The sequence below is a fragment of the Penicillium subrubescens genome (genome assembly GCF_028828155.1).
Source record: "Penicillium subrubescens strain IBT 31985 chromosome Unknown utg000002l_segment0_segment0, whole genome shotgun sequence".
Lineage (NCBI taxonomy): Eukaryota > Fungi > Ascomycota > Eurotiomycetes > Eurotiales > Aspergillaceae > Penicillium > Penicillium subrubescens.
This window is the reverse complement of record NW_026643152.1, coordinates 2,697,225-2,716,910: the sequence shown is the minus strand read 5'-3', so window position 1 is coordinate 2,716,910 and position 19,686 is coordinate 2,697,225. Positions and strand designations below refer to the sequence as shown.

Below are 19,686 nucleotides of genomic sequence, written 5' to 3'. Positions count from 1 at the left end.
TTATCTGCCAATCATTTGCGCCAGCTTGTGGAGACTATGAAGCTTGTGGTCTATTTTATTTATCTGCCAATTATTGGCGCCGGCAATGGGGTACAGACTACAGTACATACTGTTGTTCAAAGAAGCAGGGTAATAATGGGCCCGGCCAATTTCCTATCCAGGCAAAACCCGGGAGATGTGCAAAGAGAACGAAGTTTGAACTATTTCGCTTGGCATTTATTCATCGGTGATCTAAGTCCCCGTCTTTTGGAGATAGTCCCGCCCGAAGAGGAAACCTGCCAGCCAGTCTCGTTCGTGCCGAAGTCCCATGTAGAAAAGAAACATTACTACAGTACAGCAGTCATTCGCCAATATATTGGCTAGCTTGGTTCACTGGAGTTGATTTTTTTCAGTTTTATGAGACATTGCTTGCCTCCATCCATTAACAGGCTGGATACTCCATTCAGTTCCACGAGTCCAGGAATACATGGAAAACTTCAACCAAGCTTTTCTCGAAGATCAAAAATTCCAACATTTGATGGCCTGTTATTTTACCCGCATATTTCTTGATTGAAAGGCTGGCATAAAGCTTGCTTAAAATAGAAGATGACTTTGGTAAGTAGGCGTCAAAAACGAAGCGACCAAGCAGGTTTTGTTTTCAGTTCGAGCCAAAAGAATCGGCCTTTGTATTCAACTCGCGACTTCACGATTCGAGGATGATGCAATATGGCGGTTAATTCGGGAGGAGCCTGACGAGGTAAAACTTGAGCTTGTTAGGTGGATACGAAACAGAGGCGACTGCAAAATAAATACGAAACTTGAGAAAGAGCACTTGCCACTAATGAGGGGAATTTAAACACGATCTCATGAATGTGGCCACTAAAATATCCGCATAAATGCCTTGTATTGTGGAGGATAAGGTTCCATGTGGGAACTTCCTCTCACTCTCCAGAAATAGTCCCCACAACTTGCAACTCCCATCTGGAGAAGCATCTGGTGAAATTTCGACTTTCATCACCCTACAACTGCCTGTTCACCAAAATACATTGCCGATAATGGACACTATTAGCAACTTTGGCGTACTTTCAGACTCCAATTATACACCATGTTCGATGAACTCCTCAGGGAAGCCTTTGTCACGGCGCGCTTGCAACGAGTGCCGCAGAAAGAAGACACGATGTGACATGCGCCATCCCAAATGCTCCCTTTGCTCCAGCGTCGGCACCACTTGTAACTACCGGGGACAACATAGACAGCGGGTACGCAAGCGGTCCGCAGCCGCCAGCAGTTCATCTATTGACACGGCGGAGTCGGGAGAAACCCGTCTCAGCACAAGCCAGAGCCCCTTCGGACTAGATGGGGTCGTTCTGATGGACGATATCGACACCATCCTTTACAATTTAAGGAGCATCGATGACCTAGTTACACCTTTCTCCGAGCCCATCACTGGATTCGGCTCTTTTGGGGCAGCGCCTGGGCCAGGAGCAATGCCCATTATTCGGGAATGCTTTCCAACCCCACTTGAGCCAAGCCAGATTGAAACCGAGATCAACAGCCACTATACTTTTTCAATTACCCCAAATCTTGCAGAGGAGTTGATCGACTTATATTTCGAAAAAGTTCAGGGGATTTGTCCAATCTTCACGAGGGAGAAGTTCGAGCAGGAGTACCTCCCTAGCGGAAGATCCCGAGGCGAGCGATTTTCCAAATTGTCTCCAGTGGCCCAATTCGTTCTTAACGGAATGTTTGCTCTTTCTGCAAGATACAGTTCCTCGTACAACTTTGAGGGTCTGGCCCCCCATTGCCGAGACCGGCAGTTTGCGAAGAAAGCGACGGAACTTTGGGAGTCTATTCAAAAGGATTGCAGTCATTCAGTCCGGACTCTGCAATGTCTTCAAGGTCTCATTTTGTTGGCATTTAACTGCCTACAATCTGGACCCTCCGAGATTGCCTGGAATCTAACCGGAACTTGTGTGCGTCTCGCGTATGACCTTGACCTACATACTATGGATGCCGACAAAATTGATTCCAAACCAATCGATTGGCCGGTGCGCAATCAACAACGGTGGGAATTGCTGGAGGAGAAGCGTCGTGCTTGGTGGACGATATGGGAGATGGATACATTCTCATCCACGGTTTCGTCAAGACCCTATGGGATTGACAGTCGAGTGGTACGGGTTTTACTTCCTGTTTCCGATCAAGAGTGGATCAAAAATTCCCAAGCACGGTCTGTCTCGCTAGGTTCAAATACTGAACTGCCGTGGCAGCGCATTGTTGGATCATCCAACCAGAGTGAACGAGCCTGGTTCCTGGTGTGTTTGGCCGTTCTCAGGCGGACAGTGGATACTATATTGTCAGGAGCATCGATTCAAGAGCTTCAGAAAGTAGAAGATATCATCGGATGTGCATTCTTGGCGTTGCCATTCTCATTCTACGACCTGCCATTATCGAAAGCAACGTGGCAGTCTAATGTTGTAACATACAATTGGATGGCTTGCTCGTTGATTGCTCTCAATTGGTATGAAAGTTTGAGTGGAAATTGGGATGATGACGCACTACTAACACTTTAGATCTAGGGCTCGCAGTCGGATCAACTTCGAGCTCCACGAGAGGTTGAGAAGAACAGCTGGCATTAAATACCTAATCGATGGTCCCAAGCCAGCTCGAATATGTCTGTCGATAATCGTCGATGTCCATCAATTGACAGGGCTCCTCTCGCCTCAAGCCATGTCTGTTTGTTCTCCTTTTATATTCTGCGCAGTAGTTGGACTGGGAACAGCCCATGTACCCGAATTTCGCTTTCAAGATCGAGAAAGTCAATTGTCTTGTCTGTATGCGGAACATATCAGGTTAGTTTTGTGCAGCGTTGGGCGGCATTGGCCCATGGGAAGGGCGCTTTTGGGTATGTACCATTGAATGTGCGAAACTGGAATAAAGCTGACAGTATGTCCAGAGGTTGTCGAGCTTACCAAAGTCTCAAATAAGTACAAAACCAGCATTCATGGCGGATGCTCCGGGGAAAGATTTGTGCCCTAGTGGCGAGCACTCCTACAACAAGCATGAGGTCTTGTTCAAGGAAAGGTGGTGCATATTACAGAACAACAATCATGCGAGCTTCATTAGGAATTTGTCTCCAAGGGCAGGTCCATTTGGTGAGTTGCAAATGAAAGGGTAGAACAAATAATTTAATGATATACCTCACCGACCATGTACTTAGCCTAATTCTTGAACTATGTGTAATGAATATGTCTCTTGACAACTGTATAATGCGATTCATCAGTAGACTACGTAAATATGCTTCTCATCATCATTTCTTCCTTCTGAACATCATTGATGGGCGGCATTTCTAAAACGGATTGGGAAAGCTACTTATCGTCGACCACCGAGTTGTTCATACTCAACTTTACACTTGAAGCTGTTTGTGTCTAAGAATGATCAGCAAGCTAACTTTAAAGAGTCTAAACCGTGAAGGATGCTACCAGAGACTGGGAATTTCCATGAGACTTCTCTACGTCTTGACAAACTTGAATGAACCGATAAGGAAGATTCTCTATCCACGGTGTTGTCACGTGAAATTAAATCCAACCATTTGGTCTTTTCCCCTGGATGAGAATATCGTTAGGGAAATATTTCCTTGTAACTTGAATAAAATTCTATTCTTTCAGTAAATACAGAAATCAACCATTCTTTATGCTTACTTCCTTCCACTACTAACCAGAAGAATGTCTTCAATCTCCACCTGGTTTGGTGACTGGGAGACATTGCTTCGCCAAGAAACATGGTGATCCGGACGGACCAGTACAATATCACGCTCCCAAATCTGTCGTGCATGCTTCTCGTTAGGAAGATGAAGTAGAGAAAGTGGTATGTCCAGCCGAGTGGCAACGACAGCAAACTCTTTGCCCACACTTCCATCGCCGGTAAAATCCACCAGTGTAAAGTCAAACCCTAGAAGATCGAAGATTGGAGTCACTCCGTCATTTAGATAGACATGGGGTGCGCGGGCACCAGGCCACGTTGAAGGAAAGTAGTCTTTCTCAGTCCAAATTGGCTCGTCGTTTGGATTGCCATCAGGAACAATAACTGGAGACTTCGAGTGTCGATATCCCATTTCGATCCCGAGATTTTTATTCTCGCCGTCATCAGTGAGAACGTGCGATCGAAGCCGCTCTCGAAGATTCCTTCCAGCGGGTGTCTCACTGCGTATCGTACCCGCTGGCTCGGCGTTGACCCAGCTAGCGTATTTCATGTGAACTTCTGCGTTGATGCCTGACTTGGAGACATTTCGAATCGCAACAGGACGTCGCTCAACCTCGTACGAGTCGAGTAGCTTTTCTCCGCCCTGTTTGTGAAGAACCATTGCTAATTTCCAGCCGAGGTCGTAGGCATCTCCCAGCCCAGTGTTCATGCCGTAACCCCCGAATGGAATATTCTGGTGAGCTGTCATATCTGTTAGTCTCTGTTTGAAAAAGTTGAGTCGGGTGAAATACCTGAATCTCCAGCTAAAATCACTCGCTTGCTCTTGGTCAAGTAGTCGTCAGCGACTGACAGATTGGCACTCCAAACACTGGTTACCAGGATTTTGTCAATCTTGAATCGTTGAGGTGATCCCGAATCTCCCATAGCCGCATACACCATTTCCTCAGGATTCAGTGTATCTTCATCCATTCCAGGTGCCATGGTGATGTGAATTGTCCAGGTATCCTTCTCGTCCTGGTTGATGACACAAGCCCCCTTGGACAGGAACAAATGCCAGAATTGACCCTGACGATGCAGAACTTCTAGATCGGACGACTTGAAGTGAACAAGTAAAGTTCTCTGGGGACTGATGGTCAAGTTTTGTCAGAAATTACCAGTCCTCCAAACTGTCGGATCTTGAACTTACAGCGGAGTACCAGTGAGGTTGATGCCCGTTGATTTTCTCACTCGACTTCCGGCGCCATCACAGCCGATTACATACTGGGATTGAACGGCATGTTCTACACCAGTATCGACATTCGTGATGATAGATTCTATGTGGTCCGCATGTTCTGTGAGACGCTCAAATTTCATCCCAGAGAAAGACTTAATCAATGGATGAGCTTCTACAAGTGATTTGAGCCAGGCTTCAAACAATATCTGGGAGCATCGGACCCAAGGTTGGCTTGGCATAGATCCGTCATTTTTTTGACGAATACGTTGGCGCATTTCCGATGGGGATGCTAGGTCCTACACTCTCAGGTAAGTTTTCGCTCCTTCTCGTAGGTTCATACTAGATTACAATACCCATTTGGCCAACAGCTCCCCTCCTTCTGAAAGACCTGTAGAGAATAGGCAATCCAAAGAAAAATTCTCGTCGACGCCTGGTGGAACTGAATTAGATATATTCCAGTATGGGGGATCATTTTAGTTAGCGAACCTAATTTTCTCAGACCGTCGGCGAGTCCAATATGATTCAATAGCTCCATTGAACGCGCATTTGTGATATCCATCTTTGGCCATCTTGTCGTTTCATGGTTGCGCTCAATCAGGATGGTAGAAATCCCACGCTTTGCTAGCTGATAAGCCACAAGCAGTCCGATAGGCCCTGCGCCAACCACTAGCACGAGAGCTTCGGCAAGAAGTGGTTGAATTGAGGGTGAAGGTTCATTTATCGAAGATTTCATGGGAGTATCCATGGCTGAACGAGACATAGAAATACCTGCAACTTATAGTCAGCTCCAGGCACTTCACGATTTCAACATAGCGTAATTTACAAGCTTGAGGAGTAACTTGAACTGTTATGCCTCTGAGCTGAGAATCTAGCAACGGGTGTCTGGAGAGAAGAAACAGATGTTGAAGGTTGTACTAAATTAAATAATCATTTTCTCCATGATGTGATTCCCTGGGTATTAATAGCCTGTGCCCGTGAGCTTCCCCACGTAAAAGCCGAGTCCGATTCATCCGTTACATACCGATTATTTGGTCTTCAGCATTACCTGAAAAGGGTAATCGCCCGTGTTTAAGTTTTCGTGGGGCTTTGCGGAATGTCTCTCCACACATCATATGAGAGCTTCCGAAAATATCCCAATGGACGCGGGGACGGGGAGTTTCCCATTAAGGAAGATAATGTATCCGGAGTGGCTGGAACATCTTCCCCACATTTTGCGGGGAGCGAAAGCGAACTCTGTGATTTATATGGAACTATGATGATTTTCCAGACTAGATAGGCTGAAAATATATAGATCGATGAAAATGAATCTTCGATAGTGATATTTCCTTAGAGCATGCAGCAGTGTGCGGTCAAACACGACAGAACACAGTCAATTCAGCATTCTCCCTCACTCCGACTCAACTATGGCGCTTCTAATCATCAAGATGTTGGTCCCGCTATTTACTCTCGGAATTCTCTATGCCCTTGTATTTCTGGGTCGACGAGAAAAAGATCTTCCGCCTGGTGAGTCATGTATTGTAAGCTTCGGGTTGTATCAACAGCTCATCTCAGACATCTACAGGACCACCAACCATACCAATTGTAGGGAATGCCCATCTGATACCACGAAAGGGAGCACATTTTACGTACGTACATAATTCTTACCAAGCATATCATGAAAATCCTGAAACGAGGTCCAGCTAATGTTTCTTCTCAGATTTATTGAGATGGCCAAGGAGTATGGTGGCATGTTCTCACTCAAAATCGGCTCCAATACTCTTATCATTCTGAGCGATCGACGAATTATCAAAGAGGTGCTAGACAAAAGCAGCTCCGTATCAAGCAATCGACCAAATCTATCAGTGGCTCATACAATCACGGGTGGTGATCATTTGCTCTTTATGGATTCTGGGACAGAATGGAGACTCTTCCGAAGATTGTTGCACCAGGAATTCATGTCATCGCGATGCGACAACCTCCACATCCAAACACAAAACGCGGAGGCTGTTCAGATGCTACGGGACTTTATAATCTATCCGGACCAATATATGCTGCATGCCAAACGCTTTAGCAATAGCATTATCATGAGTCTCCGTGAGTGGGATTATCCTATCAACGTTCTATCAATATTTAAGCTGACATTGCATTGTCCTTATGTGCAGTCTTCGGGATGCGAACGCCAACCTTTGATACGCCACACATGCAAAAGCTCTACCGATTAATGGACCACTGGTCTAAAATCATGGAGATCGGATCCACGCCACCGGTAGATGTTTTCCCATTGCTTAAATTTATCCCCGAACAATTTTTAGGGAACTGGAAATCACGAAGTTTGGAGGTACAACGTGAAATGGTCGATCTCTATGGAGAAATTGTGAGACATGTCATGCACCGCTGGAAGACATCTGGTGGCCGTGGGTGTTTCATGGATAACGTTTTGGACCAAAATGGGAAATTGGGACTCAACGATCACCAGCTTTATTTCCTCGGTGGAGTAGCCTTGGAAGGTGGATCCGATACCTCTTCTTCTGTTATCAACACTTGCATGCATGCTTTGGTCCAGTGGCCTGAGATCCAGAAGAAAGCTCAAAGAGAGATTGACGGCTTTGTTGACGAGACCCGGACACCTGTCTGGTCCGACTTTGCTAAACTGCCTTATGTCACACAGGTTGTCAAGGAGGCGCAGAGATGGCGTCCAGTGGGTGGACTTGGCATACCTCGTGTTCTCACTGAGGGTAAGCACGCAGTTAATCTTTAAATCCTTTTGCGATGGTTACTAACGCGAGAAAAGACTACTGGATCGACGGCAAATTCTTACCCAAAGGAGCCACCATCATGACGAATCTGTGGGAATTGCATCATGATGAAAAGCGATATGCAAATCCAGATGTCTTTGATCCGGACCACTACGCTGGCTATACAAAGTTGGCACCTGAATATCTCACCGCCAGTGATCCTGTGGCTCGAGATCATTATGCCTACGGGAACGGACGCCGGGTGTGTCCCGGAATACACCTTGGCGAGCGGAACATCTTCTTGGGAATCTGCAAACTCCTCTGGGCTTTTGAGTTTAAGAAGGCAGTCGACGAAAACGGAAACCCCATTGAGACTGATATTAATCCGACTACTGCGTACAGTGAAGGGTTTATAATCTCTGCAAACAACTTTCCTTGCCAAATCATACCCCGCTCTGAGAAGCGCAAGGAGACGATAATGCGCGAGTTCGCTGAATTGGAGCATGTATTCTCAAAGTATGAAACGGTATAAATGCCGTCTAGCGGCGCTGCTGAATGTTATTCGAAATTTCTCCTCACAGTAGACCATTTAGTCCCAACAATTTTCCGTCTGCCCATGGGGTATTTCAATCAGCCTGCCCTAGTATCATTCTGTTCATTCCAAAGCAGAGCCAAAGATGAGTGGCAAAATATCCGACAAAATATTGTAGAACACGAAGTAGATTCTGGATATGGTTGATTGAGTCCCCGTGCTAGCGAAATTGATGGCTAGACTGAGAGTGATTCTAAAGTTTCAGCACGGATTGAAAATTCTGCATAAACTCCTTGACAAATTCAAGAAAACCTCCAAGCTCCAACTCAGTGGTTCCCATGATCAAAGCCAACATGCCACGTCTAGCAATCCAGAATCCTCTTTCGATTGCATGAAACCAGAATACATCCTTCAAGATTAAATCAGTCTCGGTCTGCATGTCTTCTAAATCCTCCATACACCGGATGTCTCCTGATAGCGTCTGCGAAACAAAGTGAATATTGCACACGGCCCCCACACCAGACACGGTCATTCTAGTACCTCGACCTATCTCGATGAGATTTTGTCGAAACTTATCACCCATCGCATTGAGGTCAGAACAGATATGGGCTGTATAGACGGTCGACATTGTGACAAGTCCGACACTCATTGCCAGCGTATTGTTGTTGAAGGTGCCAGAGTGACTGATAGGTTTAAGTGATTTTTCACTATTGCCCGAAACAGAAGATGGCCGCGGGTCATATACTGAAAGCAAGTCCGTTCGCCCCCCAAAGGCCCCGATAGTCATTCCTCCAGCAATATACTTGCCAAGTGTTGTGATATCAGGTCTCAAAGCTGTATGATCAACGGGGCTCAAGATTCTCGATTGAAGACCTCCTTGACCAAGCCTGGAAGTCATGACCTCGTCCAAAATGAAAATAAGCCCATTTTCTTTGGCGGTAGTTTGAATTGTATGCAGAAATTCAGGGTTGCCTGGTATGCAGCCCCCAGCTCCCTGCATGCCTTCAACGAGAACCGCTGCCGCTTTCCCTTTGTTCTCGCATATCAATTTGCGAGTCCCTTCAACATCATTATATTTCCCAATAATCCAATTTTCCTTGTCAACATTATTTGCCGCAACTCCATGAAGAAAGGTTAGAACACCACCATGGTATCCTCCTGAGAAGACAATGATCTTTGATAAGCCAGTTGCTTGTCGAGCAACGCTGATGGCGTAGAGGTTTGCCTCGGTCCCTGAATTGCAGAAGCGCAATAGCTCTATGGATGAGAATCGACGGCATATCTCTTGTGCAAATTCAAACTCAATTGCAGTTGTCGCACCTAGATTTAATCCCTTTTTTAAGACAGTTGAAATTATGGTTTCCTGAATGATTGGATGGGAGTGGCCACAGAGTCCGGCAGTCATCTCGCCAATGAGATCCAGGTATCTTGTGGTGAAGAGTCAGCATCAATACTGAGCAGATCTTGATGAATTCCCGGCCTTTGAAGGAGACACTTACTCATGTCCATCAACATCTACCAACCTATTCCCTTTCCCTAGGTCCATGCAAATGGGGAATGGATCGGTGTAGAGGACTGAGCGAGTATTTCCTCCTGGTAAGACCTCGAGAGCATTCTTGTGGATGCTCAACGACTTTGGGCGATTCCTTTCATAATTTATAATGGCGTCATTTAACAGACTTCGAAGTTCGACAAGATTGACAGAGGTTCCGTGGCCATTTAAACATCTGGCATTTGAAGTAGATTTAGGCTCCATCTCTCTGGCAAATGCCCGCAAGGTTGAGAATTGCTGATGCTTCGACTGATTTTGTTCTCGAAATTTGCCTAGAATTTCGCTGTGATCGCGCCTATATAGGTCTATTTCAATTGTTCTGTGATTATGATTTGGTGACAAGCGAATGCATACTGTCGGCAATGCCGTGTTGGCCTCGGCAGTGCCGGCCTTATCGTGTTGAATGCCCCACAATATGGCGACGGCATTGCCGCTCATTCGTCTGTGTGATGCGGGACGACCTCAATCAAGTCCAATGTCATAGCTTAAGCTCCTTTACCAGGCTGAGTTCCTGCATTATTTTGACAAAAAGTATTTAAAGTATTACTGTATACGTAGATAGAATTTCTCGCACATTCAATGCGCAAAGAGCAGAAAGTATATGTGTGCTAGCTGTAAACCGTTTGCCTCGTTGTGTTGGGCATCGCTGAATTCCATGGATTGGACCGGGCCCGTTTAGTCAGATATGCCCCTCCTCCGGCAAGCTAGACGAATGAATTCCCTCTCAAATTAGGAAGCACAACCTTCCTGAAACAATTAGCTACAACAGACAGCCGCTTGTATCCGTTCAAAGATGAGTTCAAAGCCTGTCGGGGAGACGAGAAAGCGCCGCCGGCCGGCTCACCTCCCGGGTCAACGTGCGCCAATTGCTTGCATTCCTTGTAGGTGAGTAATTATTCGAGATATTCGGGTGACTACTGGCAATTGCTAACTACCTGGCCTAGGCAACGCAAAATCCGATGTACTAGTGGCTGGCCCTCCTGTAGGGGCTGCCTGAAGCGGTCAATTGAGTGCCGGTATGCCGGGCTACCTCAAGATTCATCAACCACAGGACCAGCCCTAAGATCACCAACCTCAACATGTCCACCCAATCAGGAGTCTGGGATTTTGTCACAAATATCCAGCGCAGAACTACAGCAAGCAGCGGACTTCTTTCGGGACAACTTCGGCTCGACCCTGCTCTTTTTCTTCGATCCACTCACTTTTGCAACGACTTTTAGCACGGGAGAACTATCTCAGAGCTTGACCCTTGCCGTACTTGCTCTGGTTGCTCGAGTAAGCTCTTGGAGCTCTGTGGCAGATTCTTGGAAATACTACAACTCTGCTCGAGAGCTGCTCCAGAATTTGAGTGATGATGTCTCATTACAGAGAATCCAGACATACCTTGTTCTTTGTGTCTATGAGGTAGGCTGTGGCCTCGAGTCTAGAGCTTGGATTCATCTTGGGAATGCGATACGTATGGCTCAGATTCTTCGGCTACCAGTTATGGATAAGCCCCCAAGTCCATTTGACTGGGGTAAGCCAGAGCAGACCGGTGACGAGGATCTGCTGGCCCGAGAGCTCAAGCGTCGCACATTCTGGAGTTGCTTCTTTCTCGACAGACTTCTGTCTAATGGCCGAGATCGACCAAATGGAATCCAAGAGCAAGATATCTGTTGTGATCTTCCGGTCTCTGAGGAGGATCTCGTCTTTCGAAGGATCGGCCAGTCGCTTTCGTTGAACGACCCAGACCTGTGGCAAAAGGGAAAGCACAATCTCTATGTGTTGCTAATCCGCATCCTCATAATATTTGGAGATATCACAGCCTGGCATGGAAGAGGCGGTCGGCATGCGGATAAGCGAGAGCCGTGGAAATCGGGAATGCCCTTTACAGTTCTCGATGAGAAATTGGCCGAGTGGGAGAGGCAAATCCCTACTCACCTTCGATATTCTCTTGGTGCATTCACAGCCGTTTCTATGGTCAGTATCAGCCAATCGAAGCTCTGGGGACTGTCGTATCTGTTCTTCTTCCTGGCAAAAGCCAGTCTTCACCGAGAATACTATCCATTTGTTCCTCAAAAGGGTTACAACCCCTGTGAAGGCCAATTTGACCCATCATCGACACCAGATGACTGGCGAAGCCCTCCGCCAGGCTGGCGAAAAGAGTCCATCCGACAACTATTGAAGAGCTCGTATTCAATTACTGAATTATATGGTTGGATGATGACGAAGCTTTCTCCGTTTCCTGGCGTCTACCCATTCATGGGTTTATGTTTAATGACGTCCACAGTTGTGAATTTGTTCTACCTGTCCCTTGATGAGACTGGCTTTGACAAAGTTGGTTTTCATCAAAGAATTGAATCAAGCCTGGAAGAGGGGATCAAAGCAATGGAGAATTTGAGACAGTTTTGGGATCTCCCAACATATTGGGTGAGCATGACATTCTTCCTAATTCTTTTTCTTTCCTCGCTAACATCTTGCAAGATCAATCGGCTTTCTTTATATCGCGCGCTGCTCGAGAAGTCAAAAACAGTCGATCAGCCAATATCAAAGGAGGGTTCCCGGAGACTGACCGATGGGATCATGAACTATCTTCGTGAAACTCGTCACTCGATGGAGAATCAACATGGCCGCTTACTACACGTTGAATCATCCGAACCAACTGAAAACTGTGCTCAGCCGAGGTAAGGGGCCTTTATTGTCATCTTGTACTATGCTAACATGCTCTGCAGCTCTGCCGATCTGAACGCTGTAGTATCTACTTCCACGGGTCATTATAATACACCCAGTGAAGAAAGTCCTCAAGATCACGATGTAGCGGGCCTATTAAATTCTCCGATTGTGGATGGTAACCAAGCTTTTCTGTTCAATCCATTCGTTCCGTTGTTAGACGATCTTTTGGAAGACCAAATTACTTCGTTGGCAAATTGGGAGTATTTTCAATTTTCGTGGCAGTGATTGTCCTTTTTGACGAAGCGAACCATTCGTGACAAACATCATGGCTATTAGTGACAGAACTCAGATATCTGGAAATAAAAATCAGGGCCATTTTAAAAGATTTAATTGTCGCAAATGCCACCGTGGCTTGTTCCCAAAAGGGTTTCATTGTGTAGCAATGGCATCGAAGGAAGGCGGCTGCTGTCTAGTCAGAAGAATGGAAATATTCATGTAATAAGGTGCCATATTGACCCAGCCAATTCGTTTCGAATAACAGGTCATCACGTTACCCTTATCGTCGGTTAGGCCGACAACCTCTTTTGGTCGTTTGGAGAGCCATCGGTAAATCGGCTGTGCCGAACCTGCGGGGTAAGCCTCAGGGTTACGCCGCGGACTAAAAGCCTGAGGGTTACGCCGAGGGATACTTTAACGCGCTATAAAATCCATGCGCTTAACCTTCTTCAATCAATCAAGAGTCTCCTAGTTCTGTTTTCTCTGTTTCTCGTGATCGCAAATATGCCGTATAACCTCCGTGGTCGAAATATTCTCATTGTCGGCGGGGCAAGGTAGGTTCTTCAATATTTTGTTTGGTCCTTACAGTTCAAAAGCCTCATGCTGATAGAATTCGTCAACAGGGGACTCGGAGCAGTTGTGGCCGAGAAATTTGCCGCCGAAGGCTGCGACCTAGCAATCAACTATCTCTTCAGTCAGGAGCAAGCCGATAACCTCGCCACAGACTTAGCGAAGAAACATGGCATTAACGCAGTCACTATCCAAGCCGTGCGTATTGGTCCAAGATCTGACTAGAGCTGTTAAATGCTCAAGATTCCATGATTTCTTTCTAATACGTGTCGTGAACTAGGATGCCGGAGTTAAGGAAGATTGTATACGACTGGTTCAGGCCACGATCGAGAAATTGAAGGGTCTGGATATTATCATCTCAAACGCAGTAAGTTGCTTCAATGGAAGGTATAATCGATATCTAACTTGTTCAAGGGCTGGACAAAGTTTACCAGTTTTGGTGATCTGGATGCATTGACTGACGAAGAATGGGACAAAGTAAGACTGCGAAAAGAACTGCCATGGAAAGCTGTAAGATACGAGACTGATTACTATAGTGTTGGTCAACCAACGTCAAGAGTAATCTTTCGTTGTTCAAGGAAGCCGCTCCGACTTTCAATGCAAACCCCGAGGGTGGCGTTTTCATCGCAACGTCTTCCATTGCCGTATGAGAGACTCAATTTTGATGGCCTGTACTTGCTCACTGATGACTATATTCAGGGTATAACGGCTGGTGGAAGCAGCATGGCTTACTCTGTCACTAAATCTGCCGGTATGATGTATACCTCCCATTCAGAAAACCAATTGTTCCTGACATGTTACAGGTCTACATCTTTTGCAATGCTTAAAGGCATCTCAGGGACCAAAGGTCCGCATCAACGCGGTCCTTCCAGGCCTGCTATTGACTGAATGGGTGAGTCTCCGTCTATGAATCTCATGAATAACATACTGCTTACACATGGTTTAGGGAGTAAGATATTCTCCAGAGCAAATTGAGGCATGGAAGAACAAGTCTGCTCTCAAGCACGAGGTGAGTCCATACGGTTACTAATCTGCATCGTATCCACACCTAGGCGCTAAACAATATATATCCAGGTCTTCCTTGATGATTGTGCCGACATGTACGTATCTCTTTCCAAGAATACTTCAATGACGGGTCAACAGATTGTTATCGGTAAGTTTTCATGTCCCCTTGATTTGTCCAGCCGGGTAAGCCTAGCTAACAGCCTGACTTTATAGATTGCGGGTACGTATCTTGAAGTGTACCAGCACATAGGCCAGGGCATGGATGGTCCAACATCATCTCTAATCGAGGCACTTAGAGAGACTGGGGTAAATAGAAGAGAATTTGGGAAATCTCCGTGTGCACATCATTGCCAAGTAGCGTTTTGAGCAAAATCCAGAAACTTTTATCTGCAGAAGACCACTGACCAAGTCCCAGGAGCTGAGGAACATGACTAGAATATACAGTATTGCTATGGATCAACTTGTGTGGCCATCAATTCAAGATACTCAGTATACCTCGTTCTTTATCAGGCGAAGATCTTGTGTTCATGTCATATATCGCGATGCAAAGTTGTTGCTCCTATTGAACTTGAAGCAGGGGAGCTTGACATTAGCGCCAGATAATACACGTATTATTCCTTCCAATTAACTCGACAGCCGGAAACTCCCGGTGGCCTCAGATTGTTCCATCCATCTCTTTACAAAAATCAAATCTGTTTTCCAGATAAAAGAAACCATGCTCTCCCCTCCCCACTACTGTTATCCATGAGGTGGTTGGCAGGGCAACGCGCGGGTCCCGTCCAAACTGTCGGCCCAAGCAAAACTAACCAAAATAACGGCTTCACCACCACATCATCCTCGACAATTCTTACGACGACATATACATTACCGACAACCTTCTTCAGACCGACTGTCTAGGAAAGCTCTTTTTATCACCAATCTCGATATCTCCTTCTTACGCTGCGTGAAGGCCTACACCAACCAAGAGGCCAGATACCAACCGACTTTTGACACATTCCACGCGCGTCAACACCAACAATGGGCACCGATCCTGCCCTTCCGCAGGCGCAATCATGGTGGGTCATCTTTCTCCTTCGCTCATGAAATGGTTTCTTGTCTCCTTCAATCAAGCTGGTCTCCCTTGCCAGATTGTCGGGTTACGCGCCTGGGTCAGGGGCTATTATTACTCGTCGTTGATTCCTTAAACGCCGCTCCCCTCACCCTCGCGAAAACTTGCGCTTGCACAGATCAATGCTTCCGTATATCGCTTTCAATTGGCTAACATAACGCACAATCGCAATTTGCTACAGCGATACCTCTGAAGCCCCCGCCGACGACAACTCGTTCAGATTTACACCCATCAAGGCCATCCGCGCAATACCTCGTTTGTGGGAGCGCAAACCAGCAACCCCATTCAAGGCCGGCCTGAAGCGAAAACTCTGGAAGCGCTTCCAGGGCTCTTTCTCCAATATGCAGAGTCTCGAGTCGTCGACCGCCAAGGACCATGACGCGTTGCAGACGGCTATCAACACATCCAAGGATTCATCTTACGTGCGTGGCGTGAAGCGTCTTTGTGTTGGTCCCGGGGAATCTGCAGACAAAATCGATGTGGAACTTTCGCAACCTGGGCGTCCTTTCTTGGAGACAAAGTGGGAGTCGGAGGTCTCTCGCAAACGACGTGAGTATTGAGCGCCGACGTGTTCAATGCTATGCTGCGGAACAATCGCTAATGCCACTTCTTAGGGAAATTGCCCGACGCGCCCTTTGACGTTTATGATGAAAGGTTGGGAGGCACATTGGATTGTACAAATGATAAACGATCGGACGCGAAAGATATTGATTACGATTTGGATGCTGATGGTGATCTCGCCATGGCGACCGCATCACCTATCCTCTTTAAATCACTCCGAAGCCCGCCTAAGACAACTATCTTCCAGGATACCATGCCTACGGAGGAACCGAACCTCACGGCCTCAAAAGTAGAGCCCACCGAACAATTTGAGATGGGATCGACCAACCAACTACAGCGCGCAATGCTTGATGGAGCTGCACCGGAAGGAAAGGGCGACGTCGCAGCTACTCCTACGAAAACTGTTCGGAACCTGACTCAGGCACAAGAGGGTACACTTGTGCGATCTGCACTCCGAAGCTCGCTTGATGGGGAGGACGCGATGCTTTTGAATGATTTCTTGTCCAAGGCTATGGCTAAGCGTGCGGCCAAGGCGGCCCTTGTCAACTCTCAAGAGTCCGATTCTCCAGATCAATCATCAAGCCCAGATGAATCGCCAGACTCAGAGTGCGCGACACCGCGGTCACGGAGGGCTCTTGAGGACCGGGATGCCAATGCAAATTCACCCTCTCCTGTCAAAGCCCAAATCTCACCTTCCAAGGGAGACTTCATCCCTGGCGACGAATCGCACGAGGAAGCGGTTAGCAAGGATACCCAAGATGAAGAAGAGACAGCTCCCGAAAGCCCTGCAAACCGACGGAGCGCCCGCGTCAAAGCACCACCAGCTAACGCTCGCCCCGTGCGCAACACAATCTCTCTGCGCCGGGCCAAGGGCAACGAGTTCGTTTTCATGCAACGAACCGAGGCCCAGGAGCTGGCTTTAGCTACACGACGCAACACCAGGAACAACAGGGGCAGCTCCATGATGCCCAGATATGCCCTTCAGGCCATGGCTCAGGAGGACTCCACCGCGACAGATAGCGATATTCAGGGCCAGAGCCGGGCAGACCGCAAGACCTCCGGCAGTCGCAAAGCCACGTCCAAGTCACGCAAGAACGTTACCTGGAATGAGGAGCGGATGGTTGAGTACGAAGGCGATATTTCGGATCCGCCTTCCTCTGAGACAGACGCAGACGCCAATCTCGAAAGAGACGAGAGCAGCAAGGCCAACGCTGACGGAAGCTCTTCGCGTGCACGCTCCGCAGCCAAGCGCTCGGAGAAGAAATCATCCTCCAGTATCCGCAGCTCCCGTAGCCAGGCTCCGGAGAACGCAGAGGCCGAGAGTGGCCCGACCGCACCAGCACCTGCTGCAACACCCGTATCTAAGACCTCGAAATCGCGACGCGTACGGCGGCTGGGAGACTCTGCGATGACATCGGGGACACCTGTGAAGACGGGCAGCGGACGTGTCAGCAAGCCGCCCACCACTTCGGCGACTTCTGTGGCTCCTGCGGCGGCCGCCGCTGCAGGACCATCGACGCCTACCAAGCCACGTCGCAAGCTTGTTCCCAAGTCTCCAAGCTCATCCCTGCTTTCGGTGCCAGCAGCCAAGGCCAGCAGCAGCACTGGGGGTGAGCAGCATTTTGTCAGTGGTATTCCAACAAGAAGTACCGCTGGCTCGGAGGGGACGAAGCGGAAGAGTATGGTGGAAGCTAATGCAGGGTGCACGCCGATGCCTCGACGAGTGCGGGCGCGGTCATAATTGTGTCGTATCTTGTCTGGATTAGCAGTATTGGATGCAGTAGTGACTTCGTTTGTTTATTATGGCGCCGCCGCGCATTGTTTGGAGTTTTCTACATTTGCCTGTTTCCAAGATACCACTTGCGCTGTGTTTTGTCTTGATGATTCTGTGTTTTTGCATTAGTTCTTTCATCGGTTTTTTCTCAATGCAGACTCCAATGTGTTCAAGATTTAATTTCCATGTCGCGTTAATCTTCACCATCGGGCATCTGCAATGTGCAGATCCCGCGGCCAGCCACGGTCCGGGATGACTTCTGCGCCGCTGCTCATGCATCCCGGCCCTGGATATCGTCTATCTGATCATCAGTTCGATGGTGGTCTGGCTCGTGGATGTGACGATCAGTGCCACACTTGCTGTTATGTGCTGGGCAGGTAAGTCACCTAGTCCCCGCGGGGTAATCCCGAGTTTTGTCAAGGGCTCGAGGGTATTTGGTCTAACTAAGCAGGTTATCCGGGGTGAGGGTTGACGATTGCTCGCATAGAAACTCGCCAAGGGTTGTTCAGATGAGAAAGCGGGCTACATACTATCAGCTCGCGGGTTTTTGTTGATTGTGGGGATTGCAATTCATAGACCCATCTTGCTCCGATTCTACCCATATGCTAGCTTATACCATGTTTTTGATGAACTATATGCTAGTTGTAAGTATCTACAACCTAGTCTTTAGATACCTGTTCTATCACCAACGACATCCCTGCCGCCCCTTGAACCTTGCCATGCGGCTCAGCCCTCGGTTTCTGAGCCCGAGCTTCAACGGTCTGTAACCCGAAACCTACACAAACCTCACGACCCGATTATCCCTGCTATCCGACCTTGACCGCGCCACCAAGATCCCGTAGAGAGAGCACACCCTGCGAGGCAATTCCCACACCGGACGAGATAGAGTAAGCAACTTCCGACGCCACGGGCCATACGTCTGGGAGGCGTGGGGAGTGGCTGTCCTCGACGGCCGGGGTGGCTGCACGCTACCCAAAACGGGGCAACTAAGTGGGTTCTCGGGTTTCTTGGACCATAATGGCGGGCTGAGGGGTGTATAGCGAGGGGTTGTGTGAGTGGTCAATGGGTATCTTGAATTGCAAGGTGTGCTGCTGTGTGAAACCGCTAGTATTTTATTTTGTAGTCGATAATGAAGTCTGGCTGTTGGTACTGTCAATATTTGCAAGGTGAACATTTGGTAGAGGAAATAACATCAGGGCTATAGTTTGACCAGTAAGAAACAAATTTATAAAGTGTAGGCTACGGAACACAGCGGCTGAAACAGCCACCATCCCATACCCTAAACTGTATCCTCAATCCACATGGCAATTTCAATCTTATTCTAACTTTCTTAACACGGTACAGTATGTATGCTCGTATGTTATTCGGCCCTCTCGTCTAACGTCTCATCTCATCTCATCCAATCTCCTACAGTGTCAGTGTCCAACCAATACAATCCTCCCCCCGGTCCACCCATACCTCATTGGGCGTCTCGGTGTTGCATACTGAAAGATTCCCGGATCTGCCCACCGGGCGATTCCGGCTTTGCCCGGTAGGGACCAGTTAGAGGGAAGAGTCATATACCAGATGATTATCATTACATACGGCAGGTATAAATCATAATACTCTAATTGGTATAAATACTTTACAAAATGTACAAATATACATACAGTAGCACAGCATTCAGACCCAACGCTAAGGCTGGGGTGGAGTCGTGCTGGGAGTGGCGCAGGGGCTCCGAGGCTCCGAGCCACACGCGGGATGACATCGTCGTTGCAGATGTCGGAGCAGAGTGCTCCTGGGTCTTTGTGAGAGATATGAGTTATGGAAAGAGGATGGAAGATGAGGGTGAAGAGTAGTATACGTATGTATGTTGTGTACGTACCTATGGCCGTGGAAGTGCATTATCAGTGGGGTTGAAAATCGGACTACGGTAAACGTACTTCGATGCTGGTTAAGTTACTATATGCGGGACAACTGCATTGTTGGATGTGTGTCCAGTAGTCCCGAGGCTAGTAACGAAATACATAAAACAAAATGTGTACTGTAGTATACAGCCCTGTACAACCAAA

At 47.6% G+C, this 19,686-nt stretch overlaps 9 protein-coding genes across 9 annotated transcripts; 7 read left to right on the top strand and 2 right to left on the bottom strand.

Moving 5' to 3' along the window:
• Window positions 1-1,084: 1,084 nt before the first annotated feature.
• Window positions 1,085-2,615, top strand: N7473_002366 (fungal specific transcription factor domain-containing protein; the record flags this gene model as incomplete). Its single annotated transcript, XM_057148306.1, has 3 exons — window positions 1,085-1,158; window positions 1,232-2,291; window positions 2,556-2,615. 3 exons carry the CDS (start codon window positions 1,085-1,087, stop codon window positions 2,613-2,615), a joined length of 1,194 nt encoding a protein of 397 aa, XP_057011960.1.
• A 1,058-nt stretch (window positions 2,616-3,673) lies between these two features.
• Window positions 3,674-5,636, bottom strand: N7473_002365 (uncharacterized protein; the record flags this gene model as incomplete). The annotated part of the gene is made up of 4 exons (XM_057148305.1): window positions 3,674-4,428; window positions 4,470-4,804; window positions 4,865-5,187; window positions 5,232-5,636. 4 exons carry the CDS (start codon window positions 5,634-5,636, stop codon window positions 3,674-3,676), a joined length of 1,818 nt encoding a protein of 605 aa, XP_057011959.1.
• A 679-nt stretch (window positions 5,637-6,315) lies between these two features.
• N7473_002364 (cytochrome P450) lies at window positions 6,316-8,137 on the top strand (the record flags this gene model as incomplete). Its single annotated transcript, XM_057148304.1, has 5 exons — window positions 6,316-6,394; window positions 6,453-6,516; window positions 6,588-6,964; window positions 7,033-7,605; window positions 7,662-8,137. 5 exons carry the CDS (start codon window positions 6,316-6,318, stop codon window positions 8,135-8,137), a joined length of 1,569 nt encoding a protein of 522 aa, XP_057011958.1.
• A 253-nt stretch (window positions 8,138-8,390) lies between these two features.
• Window positions 8,391-10,127, bottom strand: N7473_002363 (aspartate aminotransferase family protein; the record flags this gene model as incomplete). The annotated part of the gene is made up of 3 exons (XM_057148303.1): window positions 8,391-9,564; window positions 9,637-9,938; window positions 10,044-10,127. The coding sequence occupies 3 exons, from the start codon at window positions 10,125-10,127 to the stop codon at window positions 8,391-8,393; spliced, it is 1,560 nt and encodes a 519-aa protein (XP_057011957.1).
• Window positions 10,128-10,482: 355 nt separating this feature from the next.
• On the top strand, window positions 10,483-12,626 carry N7473_002362 (uncharacterized protein; the record flags this gene model as incomplete). The annotated part of the gene is made up of 4 exons (XM_057148302.1): window positions 10,483-10,574; window positions 10,634-12,098; window positions 12,153-12,352; window positions 12,401-12,626. 4 exons carry the CDS (start codon window positions 10,483-10,485, stop codon window positions 12,624-12,626), a joined length of 1,983 nt encoding a protein of 660 aa, XP_057011956.1.
• A 495-nt stretch (window positions 12,627-13,121) lies between these two features.
• On the top strand, window positions 13,122-14,425 carry N7473_002361 (SDR family NAD(P)-dependent oxidoreductase; the record flags this gene model as incomplete). The annotated part of the gene is made up of 10 exons (XM_057148301.1): window positions 13,122-13,171; window positions 13,241-13,385; window positions 13,468-13,554; window positions 13,602-13,664; window positions 13,724-13,831; window positions 13,887-13,938; window positions 13,991-14,079; window positions 14,134-14,196; window positions 14,262-14,340; window positions 14,406-14,425. 10 exons carry the CDS (start codon window positions 13,122-13,124, stop codon window positions 14,423-14,425), a joined length of 756 nt encoding a protein of 251 aa, XP_057011955.1.
• A 784-nt stretch (window positions 14,426-15,209) lies between these two features.
• Window positions 15,210-17,602, top strand: N7473_002360 (uncharacterized protein; the record flags this gene model as incomplete). The annotated part of the gene is made up of 3 exons (XM_057148300.1): window positions 15,210-15,247; window positions 15,482-15,849; window positions 15,915-17,602. 3 exons carry the CDS (start codon window positions 15,210-15,212, stop codon window positions 17,600-17,602), a joined length of 2,094 nt encoding a protein of 697 aa, XP_057011954.1.
• A 285-nt stretch (window positions 17,603-17,887) lies between these two features.
• Window positions 17,888-18,402, top strand: N7473_002359 (uncharacterized protein; the record flags this gene model as incomplete). Its single annotated transcript, XM_057148299.1, has 2 exons — window positions 17,888-18,012; window positions 18,306-18,402. The coding sequence occupies 2 exons, from the start codon at window positions 17,888-17,890 to the stop codon at window positions 18,400-18,402; spliced, it is 222 nt and encodes a 73-aa protein (XP_057011953.1).
• Window positions 18,403-19,266: 864 nt separating this feature from the next.
• Window positions 19,267-19,473, top strand: N7473_002358 (uncharacterized protein; the record flags this gene model as incomplete). The annotated part of the gene is made up of 1 exon (XM_057148298.1): window positions 19,267-19,473. One exon carries the CDS (start codon window positions 19,267-19,269, stop codon window positions 19,471-19,473), a length of 207 nt encoding a protein of 68 aa, XP_057011952.1.
• Between the last annotated feature and the right edge of the window lie 213 nt (window positions 19,474-19,686).